A 26258-nucleotide genomic window follows, 5' to 3' on the forward strand; every position below is an offset into this window, starting at 1 on the left:
GTATTTGAAATACGCTTTTTTACAAAAGTGAGGGTGAGGGGGTGAATTTAGAGGTGGGGGGTAAATTTTAACAAAAACCGAAATTGTATAAATTGCATATAAGCATACATTAAAAATTTGGAGACTCTAGCCATAAAGGTGTAGAAGATATAATTTTATAACTGGGTTTCGATAAGGGTTTTTATCGATAAAAAATATCGAGATGAGTTATCGATTTTTAATGATAAACTTGATATGCGCGCTGTAATTACGGACATTTTAAAAAAGTCTCTAGCTCTTATATCTTCTGAAATCGACGCGTTCATACATACGGACAGACGGACAGACGGACAGACGGACAGACAGACGGACAGGGCCAAATCAACTCAGCTCGTCACCCTGATCAAGAATATATATACTTTGTGGGGTCTGCCACGCCTCCTTCTCCCTGTTACATACATTTCAACAAAACCATTATACCCTGATTTCCCATTGAAAATGGGTTCAGGGTATAAAAATATATATATATATGCCCGTCGGCCCACATGAAAGAAAGCGATCTGCCTAAACAAAACGATTTCCAGTTTACGTTTGTTTGTGTTTGCCAAAGCTTAAAGCGCAAATATCTTAAATTAAACTCACGCACTGGCAACAGACAAGCGACAAGCCGCAAGAGACAGCCAAAATGAGGCATTTATTTTGTCACCTGCCCCATACAAATAGTAATAATAAGGCATAATCAGCCGGCCGAAAGGTCGTTCGTATTATATAATTTGAGGCTAAGCCTAGAATGCCCAGGAATCAGAAGGTAGGAATAAATAGGTTTTACAACTCGAAATTATATTTCGTGAAAAAAAAAAAAACAACTTAAATAATAAATTTTTCCCTAATTGGTTTTTAAGTGAAAATAATTTAACATTACATTATTAATTTGGATTTGTAAGGCCCTGCCGGGCCCAGCCCTGAATACGTAAGTGCGCCGCCTTACGTGTCGTATGAGTAATAAAAGTAACGTAGCCGCCACGTTTTAGCTGGTCTGCGAAGTGCGACTTGACGCTGGGCCAAGCTTATTTTATTATTGTTTCGGTTTGTTTGTTTCGGCAACGTCGACGTAGACGTCTCCGTCTGCGTCTCCGTCGACTTGAGCGCAGCAACTCAGCTGGAAAATGAAAAATATAAATTGGCCCCGCAGTCTGGGAAACAGAATTATTTAAAGTACAAGCGTTGCTTCAGCCAGTTGTCTCTGCGCCGTTCTCTCTGCACATTTGCCATTCATATAGCAAAGCCAGCCAATTCATATAACATCATGTATGCCAAGTGCTGCTTACCACTTTTGGTAGGTATTCAGAGGGCATAGCAAAAGGAGTTTAGCTAATCCTAAAAGTGTGTGTAATTCATTTGAATGTAGCTGCTGCTTCTGTGCGGTGCGATTGCCAGGAGCGAGCCGGTGCCGGCGACACAGGATGTCAAAGCGAACGATTTAGCGACTGCCGAAACTTCAGCCAAGTGTAAGAAGCGTCTGACGCGGAAACATAACGATTGCTCAATTATAACAATTTCCACTGCGCCCTTAAGTGCTGAACTTGGGCGGTTTATTTGGACAGGGCTCGGGCTATCCCAACTATGGCTATAATTATCCCAATTATGGCTACAGCACGGGCTACTACAATAGACCCAACACCGGCTACTATCCCAGCTCCGGCGCTGGCTATTATCCAACCAGCACCTACAATGGCGCTGGCTTCTACCCCAGCACGGGAGGAGGCTATTATCCCAGCACGGGCGGCGGCTATTATCCCAGCACCGGCTACTACCCGACCACAAATATATTGGGCACATCGGGATATGGCGGCTACGGTGGATATGGAGGTAATGGCGGCTTAAGACAATATTCGGGCTATTGGCAGCCGGAGTATAGCGGCCAGCGGTATCGTGGCTATGGCTACTATCGTAACACCGATCGCTATGGTCTGCCGATAGCCAGAGATCGTGATTACTATCGTGATCGCGGCAGCTATGGTAGCTATGGCGGCTATCGTGGCTATGACTAATGCTTAATGTCGTTGTCTTTGTCGCTGTCTTTGTATTTGTTGCTGTCTTTGTCTTTGTTTTTGTTTTTATTTCGCTGCTGTGTATATAACGCTTTTGTTATTCATCATGCTACTCAAACTAGCAATAAAATTTTAATGCCTACTAATCTCGTTTAAGCAGCATTTCAATAATCTATCTGACAAGTCTCGTTTCAGCTGCAACAGACACACAATTATGATAATATAGATTGGTAATTGTGGCTGGGCTACGCCCAATTGCACGCTGAAATTTGTCACTGGGTGTCATATGAGAGTCCAAGCGGCATATAATTATGTGTGTGTGTGTGTGTGTGTCTGTGTGCAGCTGAGCTTAATGTGTGGTAATTGTTGTCTTAATCATCTTGTCTTGCCCTGTCATTGCGCATGCAAAGCCCAGAATTTCAGCTAAAGCCTAAAAGTATGCTACGTCTGCTGTCAGCTTTAATAGCGAGCGCCCGCGCTGCCAACTTTTGTTAAAAACCCCATTTGCGTTTGCTTTCTCTCTCGTTCCAATTCACAGGCTTGGTGCGCACCACATACGGCTAGCAGTGCGACAGAGACAGAGACAGAAGCAGCGAAGAACCAAGCAGCAACTGTTATGCTTCAGCAAACACCACAGCAGCAACTCCAACAACAACAACAACATCAACTACAACAACAACATGCAGTTGCAGCAGCATATAGTATAATAATAGCATTATTTTCGCAACGTTAGCTCGTAAAGTTTAGCATGCACTTTATTGCAATGCAGCCCGCATTAACTTACAAAACAGCCCTCGTATCTGACAAACGCATTATCACAGCGAAAAATTAAATAAAATACAAAGAACAAAAAATGAAGATAAAGCAAACACTGTGGCAGCTGCAGCTACTTTTAATGCTTGTGTCTTGGCTTAAAGTAAAATTCTGTTTATATTTTGATTCTTTTGTTTTGCAAGCGACACATGAAGGGCGCGCCAGCAAACAACATCGAAGCAATATGCAACGAAGCGTGTTTTCACTCTCTTCGGACTGCGCAGTGTTAGTTGGCTCACACGCTGTGTGTTGACACAGCCGAAAGTTTCTTGTTGATAAGCAGAAACCCATTTTTTTCCCCGCTATGCAATGCTCAATAAAGTGAAGAAAATATATGCAAGAATTCATGCAAAATGGCTCTTTAATGCATGAGTTTAGCAAGATTGCAGGGCAACGAACGAGAAGCTCTGCTATTCCGCATAACTATATTTTGGGAATTTTTCAGGTAGAAGCCAGCGATACGGAATATTTCGCTATTTCGTACAATTGGCAAAAAATGTAGTTTGAATTTAACATCAAAAGGAATTTTATGTCTGAACATATTTGTATTTTATTGCCATATAATTATCTATTGCTCTTATTTGGGCTGCTTACAAGATATATATTCATGCATATCGTTTTTTCGTTTACACACATTGACTTTTCTATAGCCTTCCTATACTATAAATTGCCAATTCTTGTATACAAAAAATCGTATTAAAATTCCATTTGCAAAAACTTTCCGAAATTTCCAACAGCTCGTCTAAATAACATCAAATCAGTCAAAAATTATCGCAGCATTAAACACAAGCAAAGTCAATTTAGAATATACAATATACAATAATTACGGCTTCGTATGACAGCACGAATTCCGATCGAGAAAATATTCCACAGTTGAGTTCTTTAATCTATTATTGTGTGCGCCTCGTTCCATTCATGGAGCGCTGCGCTTCCTTCCGTGGCGCTCATAAAAAACGTAATGTGCCAAAGCCAACAATAAGAAGAAGACATAGAGAGGGAAAAAAACCATACGATTGTTTAAAACATTTATGTGCCCATAAAAAGAGCCGAAATCGCTCACTAAAATTATGATCAAATGGAACTAAGCAAAATGCTGTCGATGCTATGCTCTTTTATTATTCTTGTTGTTTGTTGTTGTTAATGAAAATGTGTTTTTCATATATGCATATATTTTTTGGGCTGGAGCATTCAAGGCAAATAAAAATAATTAAAGCATTGACAAAGCGCTGAGCGCGTGCTCTGTGGCGCGCGTAAAGTAAATAAAATGATAAAGAATTGGAATTATTTATTTGGCTAGCGGCATTAACACCGCAACTCGACGCAACGCATCCAAATCTAATGTTAACAACATTTTAATTAAACTGCAATGCATATTCGGGATTAACAATCTATTAGCTCAGCCAGCCAGCCAGCAGCTGCAAATATTTGCCTGACACACATACATATACAAATAAATAGGTATTTTTAGTGCTGCCCTCGTAAATGTAAGCCAGGCCACATCGGAAATGCAATTGCACTTATTAGCTCAATTATGCCAAGCACCAACGAAACTGCTCAACTCTAATTTCAATGCCATAAGGGAATCGAAACTTTTTCGCTTAAATGTTGACAGAACTTTAATGCTGGCTGAACCGTTTTCGGTTAGCCACGGGAATTGCACGGCCAAAAGTTTCCACTGCAACCGAATATCTTGAACTTTTTGCAACATTTCAGAAATCTCACGACTGCCTGTTCAGGCACTTCAACAAAATGAAAATGTCTTGGCCAAGCTTTTTATGGCTTTCCCTGTTTTGAATTTCACACATTCATCTATTGAGGGGGCTCTTGAAAAAGATTGTTATCATGGTGGAAGCACAGAGAAAAAAAATGATAGAAAATATATTTCTTTATGGCTGTTGCTTTGTCAGGCAGCAAACAAATTCGAATTTCATTGGAAATTAAATTGTTTGTGACCTTCTCAGTCATAAGATTATGCAAGACATTTGCCCCTGAAACTGTGAAGTTGTGTTGTGACCCATATCAAAAAGAAACCTTAAATTTGGTCTATACCCGGAACATATGGGAGTCGCTTAAGGGTCGTAGGGAAACAATATGCAACAAGCAGCAGTTAGCCATTGTGAGTTCCGAGTAAGGTATGTATATAGATGCTTTGCAGGAATCCATGATATGCAGGAAATGCTCATTCGAATTTTGAACAATTTTGATAATCATTTAAATAATTTTTGCGTAAATTATAATTAAGTTTGTTTTATTTTTATGATAAGAGCATATATACTTCTGACATGTAAACAGATGAAAATTCCTTGTAAAATATATTTATACATATATCTATATATAAATATTTGCCTTGAGGCTTCCCACGTCTAGCCTGCCCCACTCGCCTCTGTCCTTTTGCATTTGAAAGCAGGAGCCCGTCTAGTCTGACCTGCCCAACTCACACCTCTAACTGAAATATTTTCATTTTAAGCAGTAAAAGCAATCAAATGGCATGAATTATTTGGCATATTACACATGCTGATTGCTGACAGATGTCTGCCTGAAATATTGCTTGACTTGCTAATTGTGTGAATTTAGACAGAAGTTGGACAGTTTAATGACAACTGAAGTTTATTAATTTCTCCCATAAATTTATTAAATACGTTTTGAAAGGAAATAGCTGAAGCTGGCAACAAAGAGTCTTTCGACAGTCTTAAGTGGACCCAAAGCACAATTTCTTTTGAGGTGCTTCTCGTCACCTGTTGAACAGCCATAGAGAATGGAGAATGGCTGAGTGTAGCAGAAATAAACAAGTGGCCATAGAGAATATAGGACAAGCTGCGAGTCGAGCATTTTTCTCTCATTAGTTGTTCACACATTTGTATTTATGGCAGACTTGAATTAATTTTTTTTATTTATCTATCAAATATGATTTTTAATTGGCTTAACTCGCTTTTGTCTGTCGTGGATGTCGCCTGGCTGTGCATATTTTCGTATAGCCAGCTGATCAAATGGCATGCGAACTTCATTAGCACCTGCGCGAGCTGGGCGTGATGGAGTTGTCTATATATGTATATATTATTCATATACATTTATGTAAGGGCCACGTGCCTGAACTTCTTAGTGCAAATCATTTAAAATAGGTGCAAATGCGGCTAGAGTTGTGACCATTTCGCAAAATCCAACTAATACCTGTCATATAACAAAGGCAGACACAATAATCCTCTTCAAAGCAGACAAATGCACTGAAGCCCACTCACACACACATACACGCATACAAATACCCGTTCAGCATTTCACCATGGCAACAGCTAATCATATTTGCATCAAGTTAACATGCGCTATCAATATCTATCGAAGACCCTAACAACAGACTATAAAAGGTTTCAATCATTATCATATTTATGAATCTTTTTATTGTCTTGACTTAGCAGGAATTGAATCAACTGCCAGCTGCATTCAAGCAGAATTTATGGATAATTGCATTCAAATTTTATGCGTTTAGTGAACAACGAGCGCTAATGAGGCAAACAAAGCCACAGCCAAAAAAATCTCTTCACCGGCGAAAAACAATCGATAAAGCAGAAGCTATCAAAGTGCAGTAAAATAATGAAAATAACATAAAAAAAATGCTGGAAATGCGAAAACATAATCATTGAAGTTAATAAATCTCGATTTCCTTTAAAGTCTTTCTCTTCTTTTAAAATTCTCAGGTAGAAATCGAAAACGAAATTGTCTTACAAGCGTGGCAATATTTAGTGCCTCATATTTAAAGTTGATAAACAAAGAAATCGAACTCAATTTAAGCACTTAGCACCTGGGCCAACAGGTATTTGCCTATCAAAAGAGTCTTTAAGCTCCAGACAAAACATATCGAAATTTATTTTTTGAATGTGCGAAACGCTGAACGCTGAATTCTTGAATGCGTAAATCTTATGGACTAAATGTTACCTTAATTAGCTTGTATTTAATAAAATTGACAGGTAAATATTAAAAGATTTATGGCCATCGCTGTTGGTCTTGTGAATATGGGCGTATTTGTGTAACTCAAATGAGGCGTGACGCCATCGAAATGATGGAATTTAGATATGGCTTTAATCAGCAGCTGATCACAATTCATTTAATAAATTTGCGTCGACGGCTTCATTGCAAGCATTAAAAAAGCTATCAATATAAATGATATCAGACATGAAAGTGAGTGAGGCTGTCAATTGAAACACTTATTGATTGCCGACAAAACAAATTAATAATCGAATGATTGGAATACCCTAGGGAGGGTTAAAAGAATAGAGATGGAGGATATGAGTGAGAAGGGAGAGAGAGAGAGAGAGAGAGAGAGAGGTAGACGGAGAGGCCATTGAGAGCATTGTACGGAATGTCTGTGAACTGTATTCTATAGTTTAATGGGAGAGGGAGGTAGGGTGAGGGTGAGAGACAGAATGAGAGCGTGAAGAGTATTAAAATATCTTCTATACAATGTTGAAGCATTTTCTATGTGGTGAGTTAATATAGGGTGAAAGGAAGACACTGAGCGGGAGTGAAAGATAGAGATAGTGAGGAACAGAGGTACAGAGAGAGAGAGAGAGAGAGAGAGAGAGAGAGAGAGAGAGAGAGAGAGAGAGAGAGAGGCAGAGAGAGAGAGACAGGCAGCGATATATAGAGAGAAAAATAGCGAGACTGAGAAAGAGAGACACAAAGAGCGCGAGACAGAGAGAGATAGAGGTAAAGCTAAAGATAATCTAACTACATTTATTAACATTTTAATTGTATTTTAAGTAAACAAAAATGAATATGCTAAAATTAAAACCAACGCACACTTATACTAATTTTTCATACAGGGTATTTCGCATATTATCAAATACCTACCTTAAGAATATACAACACAGCATATATTTACATACTATAACTGAATTTTGAGGTCGTATTGGCTGCCTCTAATTATTCTAGATAACCTTAAAGATATCCCCAGCAAATATTAGCTGATGATATGAGTTCATCGAGAGCCCTAGCATATATTCAGTCCACTGCTTAATACCCCATACTTTATAAAGACAGTTGCCGCTGAGCCTTAACTGCCTAAAAGACATTATTTTATCTATGCCATTAGGTAGTCCATTACACCCCATTCACTTATTTCATCCCGACTACGGGTATGAGAAGTTGGGTAGTTGGTTTTTCTAAAATCTTTTAACATGTGAGTGTTGACCCATTTTTATCAGTGTATAAACATATAGATGTAGTTCGCTCATTTAATTACCCAACATAAAGATAAATTAATGTTTACTTGATATTCTTTCGCGCAGATAACATTGAAATCTTTGGTCGATTGACCGGGCTACAGTCTAATTAAAATAAAATATTCCGTGTACAGCACAAGCTAATTCACGATATCTATGAATTACTTATCACTGAGGCATTTATCTTCAATTATTCGATATACGAATGATTGCATTGATATATGATAAACACAATTTTATTGCTGTCATTGCTTTTGTTGTTGTTCTTGTTGTTGTCTATCATTTTTTTTTTTCTGTTTTGGGGTGGCAATCAAAGCTGACAACATGAACATAAAAAGTGGGTAGGTGCTTGGCGCAGATAAATAAATGAATACGACTTTCGCACGATTTTCGGATTGATATAAAGCAGAGACACGCCCAGCTTCCTAGCTGTGATTCTTGACGTTGCTGTTGTTGTTTACCGCTATCTGATTTTTATTGGTGTTCATTACGAAAATTGATTAAGATATCGCTGCACCTGCTTGTGCTTGCTTGCCTTTTGCTTGTACCACATGACGTATGCGTATTCTTGCTTTGCTCCGCCGCTGCTGCTGCTGCTGCTGCTGCCGGCGTCTGTGTGTGCGCGCGCGCCAGCCTTTGTTTATGCTTGTGTGCGAGGAATCAATAGAAGCGCATACGCTTCTGCCGGCCCAAAAAACGGCTACGCAGCCATCAGTTGCTTCTGTGCGCTTTCATTGTGCGGTTGCTCGGTTGCTCCGCTGCGATCGCTCGAGCTGACAGTTGCGTGTATTTATTATATATAAAAATAAAAAAAATAAAAATAAAAATAAAAAAAAATATATAAATTGTAACACATCAACAGAATATCGAAACAGATAAAAACGAGGCATCACGTTTCTTGATCTAAGTGAATTATTGTGTCGCTGTTCTGTTTTTCCATTCATTTGGCATTGGACTTCAATTTGCATAGAACTGAGTCCTAAAAAAAATAACATCAAATATATAGAGACAGACACGCTTAAAATTAGTAAATGTGTGATAGTGTGACGCTTGATTATCAACCAAATCTATAACGAAAATTGCGTAAATACAAACCAAAAGCTAATTGCATTTGGCCTGCAGCAAAAGAATATTAGTTTGATTATTATTATTGTTATTTTTGTTGTGATAATACTTCGTATAAATTAAAACCCTGGCAGTAATTAATTTCTGGGTAAGTTGCAAATTAATATTTCACGCCATAAACTGGAAATTATTTGCCGGCGTTTCACTAACTAATAATAAAATAATAACAAAAACATAAAACGAATAAAAAGTTTAGCAAAAAAATAGAAAAACTTAAAAAAAAAGTTGTATGCATTTCCGTTGTTGGCATCAAAGTGTATTTCAATGCAAATTAATTTTCATTACAATTAAGAGTATTAAATGCATTTGCGCGCTGTGTTTATCTAATGCGCCATGTCGCATACTAAACATACTCGGACAGCTCGTCATTTGGTTGAGTATTCCGATCACATATCGGACACAGCAAAATGAACATATCAATTACAACAACAAAAATAATAAAAACATATCATTTAAAACACATAAAATTCTCATTGCGTTCGACAATTAACCGATGGATGAGAAAATTGATTCCACTGAAATATTTATCAATGAATTTGCAGCAGTTGCGTGCCTTGCGGGGGGCATTCAGCTATTCATATGTATTCCTAGTAAAAGAGAAAATCAACATAGGGCATGGCATGTTTTGTCATTGTTTACTTTATTCAGAATACTTAGGCACTTTATTGCGGATACCAATTTGTGGTTTGATTTTTTTCGCGGAATTTAATAAATATTTTGTTCAAGATTTTGTTTTGATCTGCGGAAATATAAACAAACTGTTTAATGAAAACATGGCAAAGTCAAGTGCCGAAAGTGCACTCAATTATATGCAAAATATTTAAATTAAAGGTTAATACTTATTGTTATTTATTTAATTGATAACGAACATTTGCAAACAAATCATTTTCCATTTTGAAAACATTTCGGATTCGTAAGGGCAAAGAGTGGAGCATATACAGCTGTAACAAAATCAATACATGCCACAACAAAGGGGAAATTTGTTGTTTTTTTCTATGCCCGTGCATGAACTGAGTGGAGTATATTGGGTTTTGCACTCTGAATGAAATTATTGCTCCTATGAGTAGCCTCGTCTACAGACAGATTTAGAGCTAGAGCTTTATAATTTGACAAGTTTTTATGTACTTTCAGTATAAGTAGAATTTTAAATCAGAAAGAAAACTGCGTGCATTCTCCTGCCTTAAGAGCCGGTATCAGCACTGCATTTGTATTATAAAATTCATCTCCTATCAAAACTTAAACGAGTATTATGCTATCGCATATGGCCGTTTGCAAAATTCTCACCTGATTGGCTTTAAATTTTAGATTTTATTACGTCAACAGCTCGCCATTGTTGCAGTCGTTTGTGCAACGTGTTGCTACACCCTTCTAGCAGTTAAACTATAAAACTAAAAGGCCAGCCAAGCGTGAAGTGGAGTAGAGTATAAGAAAGAGGGATAATTACTATGAGAGTGTACGCTCAAAAAACTGTAATTATGCGCTATGAGCATGGCGTCCAGCTACGCTCCACATAGAGCTCAAAAGGAAATGCGTTTATTGAGCCATTAAATTGTAGAACAAGGCGTGAAATTTGTGGCTTTTGCCGTTTTTTTTTTCGTCATACATCATTTGTAAGCCAATTCGTATTGAGCACAGTTTGAAATATTGTCCTATCACTCAGCCTAAAGCATCAATTGTTTATTTATTATTATTGACTGATGCCTAATTAAGCTCGTTAAAATATCAAAACAAATAATTAAAAGTAGCTTGAAGCGTTGTAGACCATTGAATTAATGTTTAGGGATTACCTTTGAGGCAATCTTTAAAAGTCGAAAGGCAATTCGAACAAATCAACTTCAATTTAGATGGATATAAATTCAGAGTAGTCCTAAAATTCGTGGAAACAATTAATTTGTGTAAGCGATATTCCACCTAAGAAATACTCAGGCATACTTGGCCTTGACTTCCTTGGGATAATTAATCATTGAAGTAACTTGAAGTGAGTCGTGAGAAGAGTTAAAATTCTAAGAATTATGACTGGCTTAGCGAACTGCTTAAAATGTTCATAGTGCACTTGGGTATGCAAATATTTTCATGCATGAAGTTCCTAAAATGTATAAGGAGTAAATATTAAGATAATAAAGGAATTTAGCTAATTTTCATACTACCAAATGCACTATGGAGTACAGGATAAATAATTTAAATATATTCATAGCCTACTTATTCGGGCTGCATTTCAGCATTTAACGCATTTAAAGACATGCTCTTCGCATATGAGCCAACTTTCGCGTTTCAGGAATAACAGCAAAAAGTTGATAAAAAAAAAAAAGAAATTAAAATGAAATTAATGAAAACTTTTACCTTCGTGTGGGCATATATGCTGAATCACTTTAATTGCTGCTCATAAGCTATTAGAGGCGAGCTGCAAGCAATAAGTGCTTTAAGTGTTCTACTTGAGGTGTAAAATATAAAATTTCAGGCATGCATATTTCATGTGGGGTGAGCTTAACTACGAACAAGTTAATAGAAAATGTAGAATTCAATTAGGGAAAACTTTTACGCTTACTAGTAAATGTACTAGACGAACTCTAAACCATAGAAAATGTTTAAAAATTGCTCAAATAAATAATATATGAGGATAAGTAAGCAAAAGTGCACAAATAAAATGAAAAATGTATATAATAAATTAGAAAAGCTTTTAGCTCTACTAATAAATGCAGCAAGCAACGGTAAATTTCCTAAATGCGCAGCAATAAATTATATATAAATATATTGCATACATTTAAGACCTAATTTCGCAGAAAAATTAAAATGAAAATGAAAGCGAAATTTAGGCAGACTTTTGGCTTTACTGGAAAGTGTCCTTGGCAGACGTAGAAGCACTTAAAAAAGTTTTTTTTTTTTTTTTTTTTTTTTTTTTTTTTTTTAAAGAAAATGCTTTAAAAATTGTTGTGCATTTTTTCTCCCACTTGTGGTCAATAGACGGAGACTTCCTTTCACCTTCATGCAAATTGGACGGCGTATAAGCTGCTTTTAATGAAATTGTGAAGGTGCAGTTTGTGCTGCGAATCCTTGAACAATGTCATTGTTAAAGGGAAAACCGAAAAAGATCGGATTACGAATCGGTAATACGATTTAAAAAGTTGGCTCAGCCATTAAGAAGATTAATTAGCCAACTTTTGCTTTTACGCCTCCTAAAATTCCTGCCAGAAAGTCTAAAAGGCCAAAAGCCTGAAGCTCAGTTCATGTGCACGCTTGAATATGAGTTTATTGAATTTGTAATATCAGAAAGGCAAATCGTTAACTCAAGCAAATAAATGTTTCCACTTGTTTCGGCTTGTTGAATCTGTAATTTTCGGCATTTTCTTCTGCAAATATTCGTAAGGAGAAAATCCAATTAAAGCAATATAACTGTTTCTCGGCTACAGCTGCGACTATGAATATGCTAAAGAGCTGTGCACGTCCGGGGGGATTTTGCATATGTCTTCAAGTTTATGCGCAATTTGACTTGAATATACCCTATAGATACAGTGGTTCGTTTTGCAAGGATATCAAGGGAATGGGATCTGTTGAATGCAAACAGAAAGAGATAAGCAATTTTTATTCTACTAAACTCTCTCCCTCACACTCTCTCTCCATCTCTATCTCTGTCTTCAGTAAGTAGTGTCCCTACACAGTATCTGCTACTCGTTATAGTTATTTTATTCGCATTCTGCATTAATTTCGCATTTCTATTTGCAGCAAATTTTTAAGCTATCAGCAAAATGATGAAAGTTATTTGACTTTGGCATATTTGAATGAAAAATGTTTGTGAATTTTGTTATTTTATTTTCCTATATATATTGAGTAGCAAAGCTAATTGATATAGCGTTGCTTTTGGGGAAACTATTAATGCAAAAAATGCAAATGAAATATTGATAATATTTGCAGCTCCGTTGGTTTGGCAACGAGTAGAATTTGGCTTTCATGTAGCAAACAGAGGTAGCTGGAATAATTCTCAGAAATAACAATTATGTAGCGAAACATTCAAATTATATTCAAATCAAGCAGACTTCAGAGAAATATTTTGTATTTTATTAGTATTCAATCAGATCGCATCAAACGAGAGAAAGCTATTATGTTGTTCTGAGCGGCAGCTCCATTGATTCTCGCTCTACTTTCAGACATTTAATGCCATTTAGTTTGCTTCATTCGAATACAGCATTTGTAATAGAAACCACCTTTGACCTCTAGTCAAAATTTGTCTGCTCAGACGTGGACGAACTGCCCGGCAACTATGTAAATATGTATTTATTACGGTGCTCAGATTACACGATTGCTATCGCAACAGAACGGAATGTGGTCCAGTAACAATTAGTGGTTGCATTAAATATTTATTAGGTTTGTCTCTGAACCGTTTCGTTTGTGAGTATTTGTGTATATATGTGTGTGTGTGTGTGTGTGTGTGATGAATGTAGTGTCTAGATTCAGTGTCATTGTATGTGCTAAGCTCTTCAAATATGCTGCTTAATTTAATTTGCGCAGGTTCTTTTACAGTCAAAGTCTGTTTTATGCAATTTAATTCACTTAAATTATTTTATTATGCCAGACAGTTTTCTCCGAGTTTCAAATTGGCTAAAACCACAAACAAAATTTTCATTTGTTGGCATGTGTGTGAAGGGCTTTTGCAAAACTCTGGCGAAGTGCAGTTTCACAAAGCAGATTACGCATACGACGCATTGTGCGTGCCACAAAGCTACTGCTGCTAAGCTTAAATATATATTGAGCACATTAATTAAATTTTAACGCATCTTAGCAGTCAGCATGAAATCTGATAACTAGGCAGGCAAACATTTGAATAGAAATGAATCTCAATATTTGTTGGGCAATTTACATTTCCCTTTAATCACATGAAACCTTCCGTGAGAAAACTTACAGCTGCTGCTGATTGAAGCCCAAGGCTTCATTTATATGCCATGAGTTTGCGTATTGTGATTTGATTTGCTTAAAGTTTCGTTGACTTTTTACAGACTAGTTTCAGCTAGTCGATATCTTTAATCCCTCACGCAACGGCTGCTGCAGTTGCGTCTGAGTCTTTGACAAGGTAGAGTACCTAATCCTTAGTTATACATAATATGCACATGCTAAGCCCCAGGGCACAGCGAATCAGTTAAGCCATGCAGCGAGAGTAAGAGATTATTATTCGATTGCTTAAACAGAAAATTATCGTATGAATCATTGTTATTCGTTAAGTAGTTCTTGAGTTGAAATCAATGCTCTCGACGGCTTTTGCCAGTTTTAGTCGGAAAAAAGACTTGAGCCATTTGAAATTCAAAGCTGAAAACACTTATCAAAGTGTTCATGCCATTTGGACTACTTGCCGATTTATCGAGAAATCGTATCTAATTTAGTGCCTCTTGTAGATTAAATTAATGTCTGATTATATTTATAGACTTTATTAAAAATATTTGAGTGCTCGTGCAGTCATCAATTTTTACTTAACCTTTGACCTTAATTCCCCTGAAGCAGTGCCCCACAGTCGCGCAGCACCATTTGCATGCCAAGAATAATTACAAATTCATGATTTTTTTAGGTAGCTTATTATTACTTAAACTTTGCTTGGGTCACTGTTTGAGGAATGTCAGAAATGTTTCCTTTCGCGGGCGATTAAAAAAACACAGGTAAAAAATATTATAATCGGGCGCAAACAGCTGCATAATACACGTCCAAAGAGCAGAGCCAGGGGAGATCTATGCGGATTATAGCGCAATAACTCAAAATGAAAAAGTCTTAAGAGTTTACATTTCTTTCCATAAGATTAGTATCTCTCTACCTCCTTCTGTTAACTAGTCATAGACTATACCTAAAATCAAATAATTTCGCTCACATTTGGCATGTTCTAAAAATATACTGCCACTATATTAGACAAGGGTGCATTCCACTCAGACTACATTCCGGCAGCGAGCGTAAAAAATTGAAATTCTTGGCGCTTGCAACATGTTCGAGCAGAGCAAACAAGTTGCCTTGCAACATGTTGTGTTTTGCTGTGGGTGGCGGCAGCTGAGGAGCTTCTTTGACTGCCTTCGCTTGATAAAGGCCAAAGACGAGCTCCGTGGCACAGTTGATAACGCACAGTCGCGCGGTTTGGTCGGCCATTCGATACGGAAATACCTGTGGAAGGGAATACAAAGAGTTTGTTAAAGTTCTGCCAGCTGCTGAAAGGATTGTGCGGTTGGCCAGCGGCTAATTACATTTTGTCACGCTTGTGCGACTTTGGGCGAAATCAAAATTATATTATTAGATAAAGAAGAAACAGTTATTAGAATCTTAGGGCTTAGTCCCAACAACTGCCAGACACGACAATATACAGCACAATCGGGTAACATACGCATTTATTACAATTACATTTAATGCACACATCACGCACGCTTCCCCCCGCCATTTCCTCACATTCGTGGGCCGAAATATTAAGCCCATGCCGCCTGTGATGTCCTCCGGGTAACACGAGTTTGCTTATCCTTATGTTCTTTTCCTTTGCTTTGCTTTTGGTTTTTTTTTTTGGGTTTTTGGGAACACTTTGATTGGACTTTTGCCTCTGTTTTAGTTTTTATTTCCCAGCATGCTTATATGACGGTCGAGCTGGGCTCAGAAAGCCCGCTTTGTGTACTTAAATACCCTCAACATATTTGATGCCGTTTCACTTTGATAACCTTAGCACACATTCAGGAAGAGAAGGCAGTTTAAAGTTTTCTCCATAGGCCAAGAAAGGAACAGCAAATTGCCTTGGTAATGAGCCGCAGTCTAGCGTCTCATAACTTTGCCCCATGATGAAATTTAACATTTTAATGAGAAGCTAAAAGAGCTCTGGGGGTGAAGCTGCTTTATATTAATTCATTTTTTGGCATCTTGAAATTGAATTCAAAGAGACAAACAATTTTTGAGTGGCTCTTAAGGGACAGACATTTAAAATGCAATTGCTAATGGTTTCTACTTTTAAAGTTGAACAGTGCTTAATTCATACTCAATATACAGTGTCACAATGCGAAAATCTTGACTCAGCTGCAAAAAGATCAAGTTGTCAGCTTAAAGACTTCGCTGTGCATTTACAAAAGCCGAGCTCTACCGCAAATATGACAGGCTGTAATAGAAGTGGCTCAAGAGGGCCCCGGGAGCTGACAATAACACACAATGAAAGTGAAATAAGTGAAAGAGAAGGAGCAAATGAGAGAGTGAGATAAACGAGGCACTAACTGTTTGCATTCGAACGCTTTTGATAGCTCAAAGGCCTGCTGGGCACATTCTGGGAACGATTTTGCTCAACTGAGCTGGTTTGAGCTGTTGAACTCACTTATAGATTTGTCTCCTTCTGTAAATTGGTATATGTATATTTTAAACGCTGCTCTCCATCCTCTGTGTCTGCGCTCATTGTCTCTTTTGTCTGAGCTTCTAAAATGTCTACTGCAAATGCAGCCCAATTTCGAAGTCGGTTTACTCTTTTGTTGGCCTTTACTGTACACAAAGCATATTACACAGAAATAGCATTAGAAGTGTGCTATCTGCTCTTGCTCTTCCTCTTGCTCTTGCTCTGCTCAGTTTTATTTGATAATCTTTTGTGTTGCTCGTTGTTGTATACTAAACATTTGCTATTTAAAGAAATTGAAAATAGGAACATTTATTATTAATATATTTTCTTTTGATACATACGCTGGTATTTCGATATGCGTCAAGTACTTATGCGTGCCTCCATATATGTCGTACTTTTGTTCTTTGATGTGCCAAATCAGTATATCGACGAATACTCGTGTTTCACATCGCGATATTCAATAATATTCTATAAGCTTTCCAAATATTTACATTGCCAAATTGTGATACATGAGGCGAGGGGCACGAGAAGGGAATTACCTCTGCGTGGGGCGCCAGTGAAAGGACCCTCCACTTGGCTGGCGGCAGGAAGCCCTTTGAGGCGCGCAAAAGAACAACATTTTACGCTTTTACATTTAACAACTTTTCACGCAGAGTTTTATGCCCATAAGCCGGACTCGGCAAATGATTATGGGAGGCCTGGCTGGTGGTCTATAATACGAATTTATATCCATGAGGCAGGCAACATTTTATGTTAGATTAATTAATATGTTTTGGCAGCGAAGCATTTCGCTTACTTAATTTTTGACTAATTTAAGCTGCTTTCTATAGTATACCTAATTGATTACATAATGCGATAATGCTAAACAAAATGTGAACTTAAAGCCACGTTTTCAGTGTAACATATATAACACTGTTTGACTTTAAAAATGTGAGATGCCTAACAGCAGGCGTAATGAAATTTTATGGCCAGCAGCAAGAGGCAGGGATCAAAGCACACGCAAACCAACACACACATACACACACACACACACACGCACACACAAATACACACACGCGTACATAGTGCTTGGGGCTGCGTTCACCTTGTGCTGATAAAATGCTGTATCGAGTTAAATGAGTTAGCTCCTTATAAACCATTCATTGTTGTGCAACACCTTCAGACTGCCAACGTGAGAGAGGGAAGCGGAGGGAGGGGTGAACACACACGCAACTTGCTGAGGAGCACTCAGCTGAGCTGTTGACAATAAGAAGGCTCGGCTGCATTGTGCGAATAGCTGGAAAAGTCAAAGGAAATGTGAGAGATTTTAGGGTTACGCTTACATTTAATCAATTTCGGGCCGAACTGTCCTTAGGGCCAATCCCTGAGTCCAAGTGAATCCCAGTTATGTGCCGTATGATCTGTGGGCAAAGCACAACATTTCCCGGAATCAAAGCTACAGAATCAACTTAGTGAATGCGGTTCTTCAGTCAAATTACGCTCAGATTTTGCTAACCACACACACACGCACGCACACCCACACCCACACCCACACACACACACATGTATATGCAAATGCATGTGTGGGAGTAACACACCGTAACAAAATGGAGTTTATATGTTTTCATTAAAATTACAAGCAAAATTTTTACAGTGAACCCAGAATAACCACACACACACACACACACACAAATTTTGTTTGAAGCATGCAAGGTAAAGTAAGAAGTTTATATTGCTATATATATATGCATATATTATGTATAAATATTTTGCTTGACAAAAAAGGCAACAGATTTGCTCTGGGGTCCATTCGAGCTGCTTTGTTTGTGCGTGTGTGTGTGTATGTGTGTGTGTGTGTGTGGCAAAACATTGCCAAATTTTATTAGAAGTCAGTCAAGTCACGAGAAGCGTCAACAGCTTTTAATGGCCATCAGTGTCAACTGACCTGAGCTGTCGGTTAGCAAAATGTTTTTGAATCCACTGGACTGCACCTGGAGCGCACTTAGAACTTCCCAACACAGGTTAAGGCGAAGAGCTCGCTGCAGTCATTTCAATTATGCAAAATAAACATGTTTGCGCCTGAGCTGACAGCCGACCGTAAGGCATGCGAAGCAGCCCGGATATATGACTCCCCCTGCGGCTCAGCAGCTCCTGCATGAAGGATATGGAGGAGCCCAATAACGTTTGCTTAGCCGTTTTCTTTCTGCCGGCTGATGTTTAATTTGATTTATTTTAAGTTGATTTGTGTTGATTTGTGTATTTGTTTGCTTTTCATTTCAACGTTGTGTAAACTTCAAGCTGGCTGTCGCTTGAGTTTTCGCATTCCTATTGCAATTCATTCATGGCTGGCAAAACTTCTCTGCAAGTGTCAAATAATTTGTCCATTCAAACTTTTTTATATGCGCAGGCAACAGCGAGGACAATAAAATGCATTGTGCCACATAAATTTCGGTTGGCTTAGCGGAAAACTCGCCAAGCTTTTGCAAATTGGCAGCACTTTGTCTGGCAGAGAGTCCCGGGAAATAATAATAAAATGGAATCAGATATAATATACGATCAGCATGTGCATGAGGAGCTGCTGCCAGGCGCCGAGGAGGAGGCGGAATTCGGTAAGTGTTAACTCCAAGATTTTTCTCGCATTACTTTTGGTTTGTTTTCATATTTTGGAAGGAGCTTACTAATGGCTATATGTTGGAGTTCGTGAGCTTTGCTCATTTATCAAATTATGACAAGTTTGTTTCTGTTTTTTTCTTATTTTGCTGTTGCTTAGATACATTGGCCTTTGACCTTTGGTCTTTGCAGTAAGCCAGTAATCGCTCTTTAAACATCACTCACGATTCCCTAAGCCTGCTCCAAATCGAATTCATTTCCATTATTGAAGTGCTGATGAGCTCTTCTCCTGCAAGTGCCAATCGATGGAGCAGTTCCATAATTAAATTGATGACTGCTGCTGATAAGAGGATAACCCGCTGCTGTTCACATTTTCCTTATGCGTTTTCCTTCTTCTCCCTCTTTCACGTTCGCGTTCGCTTTCGCACTTCTCATTTTTCATTTTGTGTTTCGCTTTTGCCCTTGGCCACAGAACGTCTTTATGCGGCGCCCGCGGAAATTGTGGCTCTACTCTCCATCTTCTATGGCGGCATTAGCATTTTAGCCGTGATTGGCAACACGCTGGTTATTTGGGTGGTGGCAACCACTCGACAAATGCGCACCGTCACCAATATGTACATTGCGAATTTGGCGTTTGCGGATGTCATTATTGGACTATTCAGCATACCGTTTCAGGTGAGTTCCAGGTAAATGCAGTTTGCAAATTAATTTTACCCCCCACACACACACACATGCAAATACATTTCGTGTATTCTAATTATGCAAATATTGACCGACAATGGCTACCTTTTCAGACCGGACGCGTTGGCCAATTAGCCATGGCCGGCAACCATTTTCATTATGGCCATTGCAGTTTTAAATGTTGCGTGGCATTAATTAAACATTGCGTATACGCAATGCATACCCATGCAGAGATGCTAAATAAATTGAGTTTCGCTGATTTTCGACTGGCTGTTAACACTTTGTGCACATAAATCAGTTTAATAGCATTAGCCCAGTTTCCAGTTTCATTTTCGATTGCTGCTGCTGCTGCTGCTGCTGCGTTAATATTCCCTTTATGACCCCACGCAGCCGCAAACATCGATTTCACTATAATCGAACATCAATTTAATTTCCGGCGCTTAAACACGCCGCTTCAACATTATTGAGATTAGAATTTTGACAGTTTCGCACGAAACCAACTGCCAGTCCATTTCCTCCTCCCCCCTCGCCCAAAAATATACTTTGTATAATGGAATAAACAGTTTTGTATCCAGTCATAATGGAATTAGCATTTCGTGTCCAGACACAATTTGCTTGAAAATCCTAAGCATAACTCAATTTCCGGCCAATTATTTCGCAATTAAATTTATGTTAAGTAGTCGGAAGAGAAAATTCTGTCGGCCATTTTAGTATCAAAGCCAAGGATTGCCTTAAATAATTTAATTGTTCTCCCGCGTCCGATTTGTAATTACATGCAAAAAGCGAACAACTTGACAGATCTACCTAAATAAATTGCATCTCATTCTTCTGCGTTTCATCCAAATGTTTTCAATTAAGCTGACAGACACTTAATCTTCACGACACACACACATACACCCACATATACATACATATATATAAATATTGCAGTATGTTTTTCTTACATGACCACTTAAATGTCAGCCGCTGTCATTTGCTTACCAAACTGTAAGACCTATATTATATGGATTTAATTGCTTGGGCAAAGCCAGACAGTCAGACAGACAGTCAGACAGACAGACAGCCAGACAGACAGACACATTACAAAGCAAAGTAATCAGGACATGAATGCACGCATTTTAATTGTTTATTCTCGGACATGCTCGACCAGTGCTTCAATTATGATATTTTTACCGTCTGCTGGCTATTTTAATAGGCCCAATTGGCTTAATAACATATTGAATATTTTATGTCCTTCGCTTATTTCAGTTCCAAGCTGCGCTGCTCCAACGCTGGAATCTGCCGTATTTCATGTGCGGCTTCTGCCCGTTCGTGCAGGCGCTCAGCGTGAACGTCTCCGTGTTCACATTAACTGCGATTGCCATCGATCGACATCGGGCCATAATTAATCCATTACGGTAAGACAGATGGGTTCATAACTGCTGCGTGTTTAATTTAATGTGGTTGTATGGGCTGTATTGAAAGGAACTGAAACTCGTAGCTTATATTAGATAAGAGCATACGAATGTTTATAGATAATTGATAGATTTACGTGCTTTAGATAAAGTCTTCCTCAGTTAGTCAGTATTAGTTAACTATATGCAGCCAAATATCACCAGAAATAAGCAAATGCCAGGAATTCATATAAACAAATTTGTTTAAATGCTATACGAAAATATTTTTAGAGTCATAAAGATTTTTTTTATTCAGGGCATGCGAAGTGTGGCTTATTAAAAAGTTCATAAATTCGTCATGGAAACTGATTTTTTTTTTTTTTTTTTTTTACAATGGTTTTTGTGAAAATAGTCAATCACTTAAGAAACTTTAGCTAGATATGTCCGCCTTTTACCTTGACTATGGCCTGCAGACGATAGAGAAAATGAGCCACGACTGTGCCGCCTTACGAAAAATACGTAATGTAAAATCAAATTTTAAAATTATAGTCAAGCCTAGAGGCAGCTCAGGTGCACAACTAATCTAGGGAGCAATTCAACTGTTAAGAAAATATTATCAAGAATACGGTAAAGCATGTTTAGCATTTTCCAAGTTTGTATAAAAAAAAGTTGCGTACCTTTTGAGATAGCAGCAGCAGCAGCTCATCTGCATATTCAGGGACATCCCGTAGTCTGGCATGCCCGCACTGGAGCACTCTAACTTATGAAAATAAAAACATGTTTTCGCATTTGAGCAGCGCACGTCCCAGCAAGTTCATATCGAAATTCATAATTGGAGGCATTTGGCTGCTGGCGCTGCTCTTCGCCGCGCCGTTCCCCATCGCGTTCCGTGTGGAGGAGATCACGGACCGTTTTCGTGGTATGTGAACAGAAGTATTCGCAGAGCCTGTAACATCTTAATTAAACTAAACATATTCCGTGTGATTTCCGTTTGGCAGAGAACGACGTGTACTTCAATTTGACTCGGCCGTTCTGCATGAACAAGAACCTGTCTGACGAGCAGCTGAAGGCCTATCGATATGCTCTGGTCTTTGTGCAGTATCTGGTGCCGTTTTGCGTGATTAGTTTCGTTTACATACAAATGGCGGTTCGCCTGTGGGGCACACACGCGCCTGGCAACGCACAGGACTCGCGTGACATAACGCTGCTGAAGAACAAAAAAAAGGTCAGAGGAGTAGAGGGGAGAGCACACTCCAGTTGATTATGAATGTAAGCTTATGCAATTTACAATTACAGGTCATTAAAATGCTGATTATCGTCGTGGTTATCTTCGGACTGTGCTGGCTGCCCCTGCAGCTCTATAATATATTATATGTCACAATACCGGAAATCAATGACTATCACTTCATTAGCATCGTCTGGTTCTGCTGCGACTGGCTGGCCATGAGCAACAGCTGCTACAATCCCTTCATATACGGCATCTACAATGTGAGTACTAAGTGCTTTTCTCTCTGATTGTCCATAAGCCTATAGGCTTAGGCAATCGATGAGGCAAAGTGAATGTCAGCTATAAACTACGATGACAGCTAAATATCACTTCAATTTAGCATTTAGTTAAATTAAGTTAGCTGTTTTTGGTATTTCAAGAGCCAAGACAACCTCAGCTTAAATGACAAATGTTTATTTTCTAGGAAATTAGAAAACAATGCCACTTTTGCTTTGGAGCGTATAAGCTCTGCCCACACAATTTAATTAATGAAACGTTTCTCAGGGAAAAACATAAAAAACACCTAAGACTATCCTGGCAGACGCACAAATAAGGCAAATCTCTCGAAAATAAGCAAATATTTTATTTATTTAGTGAAGTGGGTTTGGGGACGTGACTGAAAATCAATAGAGCAGGCAACAAGCAAGCAAATGTGCCCAACAAGTTTTGGCTCTACTTGGGCTTGTTTGTTGTTCACGTGTGTGTTCACTTGAGGCAAAACTTTTTAGACAACTTCCGAAAAGGGAGAGTGTCAAGGCGCTGAGCAGGAGACAAGTCTTGCAAATTAGGCAATGGAACAGAGGTTAGAGCGGCTGCTTCATAAAAGCCAGCTGGCACACCATGAGCAATCAAATCTGGGCGAAATAATAATAAGTAATTTTATGATTGAGCCGTGTTTTGGTGCTCAAATTATGGTATTCGTGGAAGCGACAGGTAAAACCCATTCTCAGAATTTGGAATACATTTCGACTACTAAAAAGTGAAATTTACGAGTCATTTGGCTGTATAATTTGTAACGGGAGAGTGGAAAATTTAAATATGAAATTTATGTTTTTAATATTTTTTTGTTTTTGTTTTTATTAGATTCTGAGCTAAAAACCTATATATATAAAATAATAACAAAAATACTTTAAATATGGAAAACAAATATATGGAAAATAAAAAATACAAATTAATTAAAAACAAAATAGAGTTTCTAAAAAAAAAAAACAATTTAATTTTTAAATGTTATTTATTTTTATAACAACTGAATTTAACTTTGAAAATTACAAAATTTGCTGACTCTGGCTTATGTTCTAAAATTTTGTTTATTAAAAAATACCAGCAGAACAATTATTTTCATGTTGCCCCCTTTATTTACAGGAAAAATTCAAACGGGAATTTAACAAGCGCTTTTCGGCGTGCTTCTGCAAATTCAAGACCAGCCTGGAGCCGCATGAGCGCACCTTTTCGATGCACACGCGTGCCAGCTCCATCCGCTCCACCTACGCCAACTCATCGATGCGCATACGCAGCAATTTCTTTGGCGCACGGAATGCTGGCGGCAATGGCAAGGGCGGCATGAGCTTCGCCCGAACTGCTTATCAGGCCAATTTCAATGGCAACGGCCATGGGCAGGGGCATGGCAATGCTAACGGCGGGGGAGGGGCCGGTGGCGGCAGCACCAGTAGCTACAACAACAATGGCCATCAAACTGTGGTGACATTTGCGGGCAGCGAAACGACAATGGGCCCCTGGCGACGTAATCACTTCAAACCGCTGCATCCGAATGTGGTTGAGTGCGAGGATGATCTGGCACTGATGGAGCTGCCCTCTACCAGCGAGGAGCTGCCGTCCAGCATGGGCGGCGGCGCAGCGAATGGAGCAGGCGTGCAGCTGGCGCTGTTTAAGTCCGCATCCCGAGAAAGTTTTAGTTGCATTTGTGAACAGGAATTCGGTAGTCGGACAGAATGTGACGGAACCTGCATACTCAGTGAAGTATCCCGGGTGCAGCAGCCGGCAGCGGGTGGCGGCGGCAGCGGCTCGGAGCCCGTAAGCGAATCCTTGTGGCAGCCCCTCTAAATACGCCGCAAATACGGCGTATTTCTCTGTGATTTCGAAATAATGAATTGTGATTGCAAACTGAATGTTGTTGTTGTAGAATGCGCGCACCGAACAATGTGTTTACATAAGTCTATAGAGTAGAATGTGTGAGTGTGTGTGTGTAGTATTCCTAGCTGCAAGCCATGTACAGTATTATTATAGAGACTATTGTCAGAGTGTGGGGGCCACGGGATCGCGCAGAGACACAGGAGAAACACAAAGTGCTAAGCCCTGAATAGCATATGAAATTGAAATAATCAATTTCAATATCCTGCCAAAAGGATAAAAGTCACAAATGTACTATATATATACATAAATATTCGATAGTAAAAAAGTATTGGAATCCGTTTAGAAATAACTGTTATTTCCATACACTCGCTACATTTGCATTTCATTTGTTATTTTTTGCCCATCTAACTATTTGTAAGCGCATTAAGCCATTTACTCCAATTAATAGTCTCATGAAATCAATTAACTAGCGTTAAATGATAAATTATTGAATTAGTCTTTAAATAATACTATCAATACAAATATTTCTATGTATTTCTGTAATATAGATGTGCACGTTTTATGGCATGAAAAGGCTAATTAATGTAATTATCTTATTGAATTATCAATAATAAAAAAAAAAAATAAAATAAAAAAATAAACATACCAAAATACAATAAATAAAAACATTTCGTATCATTAAACATTTCCTTCTATTCAGCTTTTCAGTTATGGCCAGTTAATTACCGCACAATTATTGAAATCAAATCAATAAATTACTTTGTATAATTTAAATTAATTCACTGAACCACGAATTTCCAAGCGATTTGCTTACGAATGGTAACAGTAAATTTTGAAATTTGAAAATTAAATTTATAAATTTATAGCAAGTGCCAAAGCTTTGTGCTATAAGAAACGCAGACTTATACTCGAAGTTATTTTGCTTAAGTTGAAAGCTTTGCGGTTATGTTAAGACTTAAGCTTTTTTGTAAGCATAGCGCGTACGCAAACCGGAGTTTGATAAGAGCGGAAAAGCTTAAGACAACAACGGCAAAGCTTTGCGAGCAAAGTAGCCAGCAAAGCTTCGACCCCCACAGGGTGATTCAAGTTATACTTGAGCAGATGCAAGACTTAAGCTACACTGTTCAACAGAGATATGTCTTCTTTCATATCATGGAGTAATTACCACAGATAGAGAAAAAGAGTACGAAGGTTGGATATAAGACTGAAGCGTAGCTGTAGCAGGCCTTTAAATAGGTCGCAACCCCAGCTCAAACTCGACTTCGAATTCCACCAAACTTAAGGTCAGACCTCTTTTAGAATTAGTTTTTTTCTGGGGATTATTTAGGGACACAGAGGAGTATTTTCTGCTGCTCTTATATTGCTTTTCTGTCTGTAAAATTAAATACTCTGCTGCTGAGATGATCTACTTCTCTAACTTTGCTAACAATAAAGTTTTTATTCTTTTTTTGGAATATTTTCCTTTTAAAATTAAATTTAGATCATGAAATTCATATACAAAGGTCGCGTGTGTTATGATTAAACTACCCTAATCGCCGGGCAAACAAAGCGAGATATTCTGGTTGACAAACACTAACAAACTATGACAGCAACAGCAACAACAACAACAACAACACGAGCAACAACAGTGGCACGCAATAGTTGGCATATGTGGTTCTAGTTCATTTCTTTTTATGCCACATGCAACTAAACAACATATGGTGCACTCTAAGGCGCACACACACAGACATAGACACCCATACACAGTAAGCGTTA

At 38.3% G+C, this 26258-nt stretch overlaps 2 protein-coding genes across 5 annotated transcripts; both read left to right on the forward strand.

Moving 5' to 3' along the window:
* The first annotated feature begins 1177 nt into the window (after positions 1–1177).
* LOC6582177 (pupal cuticle protein Edg-91) lies at positions 1178–2952 on the forward strand. Of its 2 annotated transcripts, XM_015162312.3 has the most exons (4): positions 1181–1315; positions 1388–1487; positions 1555–1848; positions 2569–2952. In XM_015162312.3, the coding sequence occupies exons 1-4, from the start codon at positions 1286–1288 to the stop codon at positions 2592–2594; spliced, it is 450 nt and encodes a 149-aa protein (XP_015017798.1). In that variant the 5' UTR covers positions 1181–1285; the 3' UTR covers positions 2595–2952. The 2 variants fall into 2 exon arrangements, with proteins under 2 accessions (XP_002007881.2, XP_015017798.1); XM_002007845.4 differs by lacking the exon at positions 2569–2952 and having other exon boundaries at positions 1178–1315; positions 1555–2176.
* Positions 2953–8780: 5828 nt separating this feature from the next.
* Positions 8781–25140, forward strand: LOC6582178 (RYamide receptor). Of its 3 annotated transcripts, none has more exons than XM_032731667.2 (8): positions 8781–9269; positions 18889–19090; positions 19564–19766; positions 21021–21169; positions 21943–22064; positions 22144–22370; positions 22442–22633; positions 23775–25140. In XM_032731667.2, exons 2-8 carry the CDS (start codon positions 19015–19017, stop codon positions 24471–24473), a joined length of 1668 nt encoding a protein of 555 aa, XP_032587558.1. In that variant the 5' UTR covers positions 8781–9269; positions 18889–19014; the 3' UTR covers positions 24474–25140. The 3 variants fall into 3 exon arrangements, with proteins under 3 accessions (XP_032587558.1, XP_043865893.1, XP_002007882.1); XM_044009958.1 differs by lacking the exon at positions 8781–9269 and adding an exon at positions 12950–12966; XM_002007846.4 differs by lacking the exon at positions 8781–9269 and adding an exon at positions 15264–15518.
* The last annotated feature ends 1118 nt before the right edge of the window (positions 25141–26258 follow it).

The sequence above is a fragment of the Drosophila mojavensis genome, unplaced genomic scaffold (genome assembly GCF_018153725.1).
Source record: "Drosophila mojavensis isolate 15081-1352.22 unplaced genomic scaffold, ASM1815372v1 contig_74, whole genome shotgun sequence".
Taxonomy (NCBI): Eukaryota; Metazoa; Arthropoda; class Insecta; order Diptera; family Drosophilidae; genus Drosophila; species Drosophila mojavensis.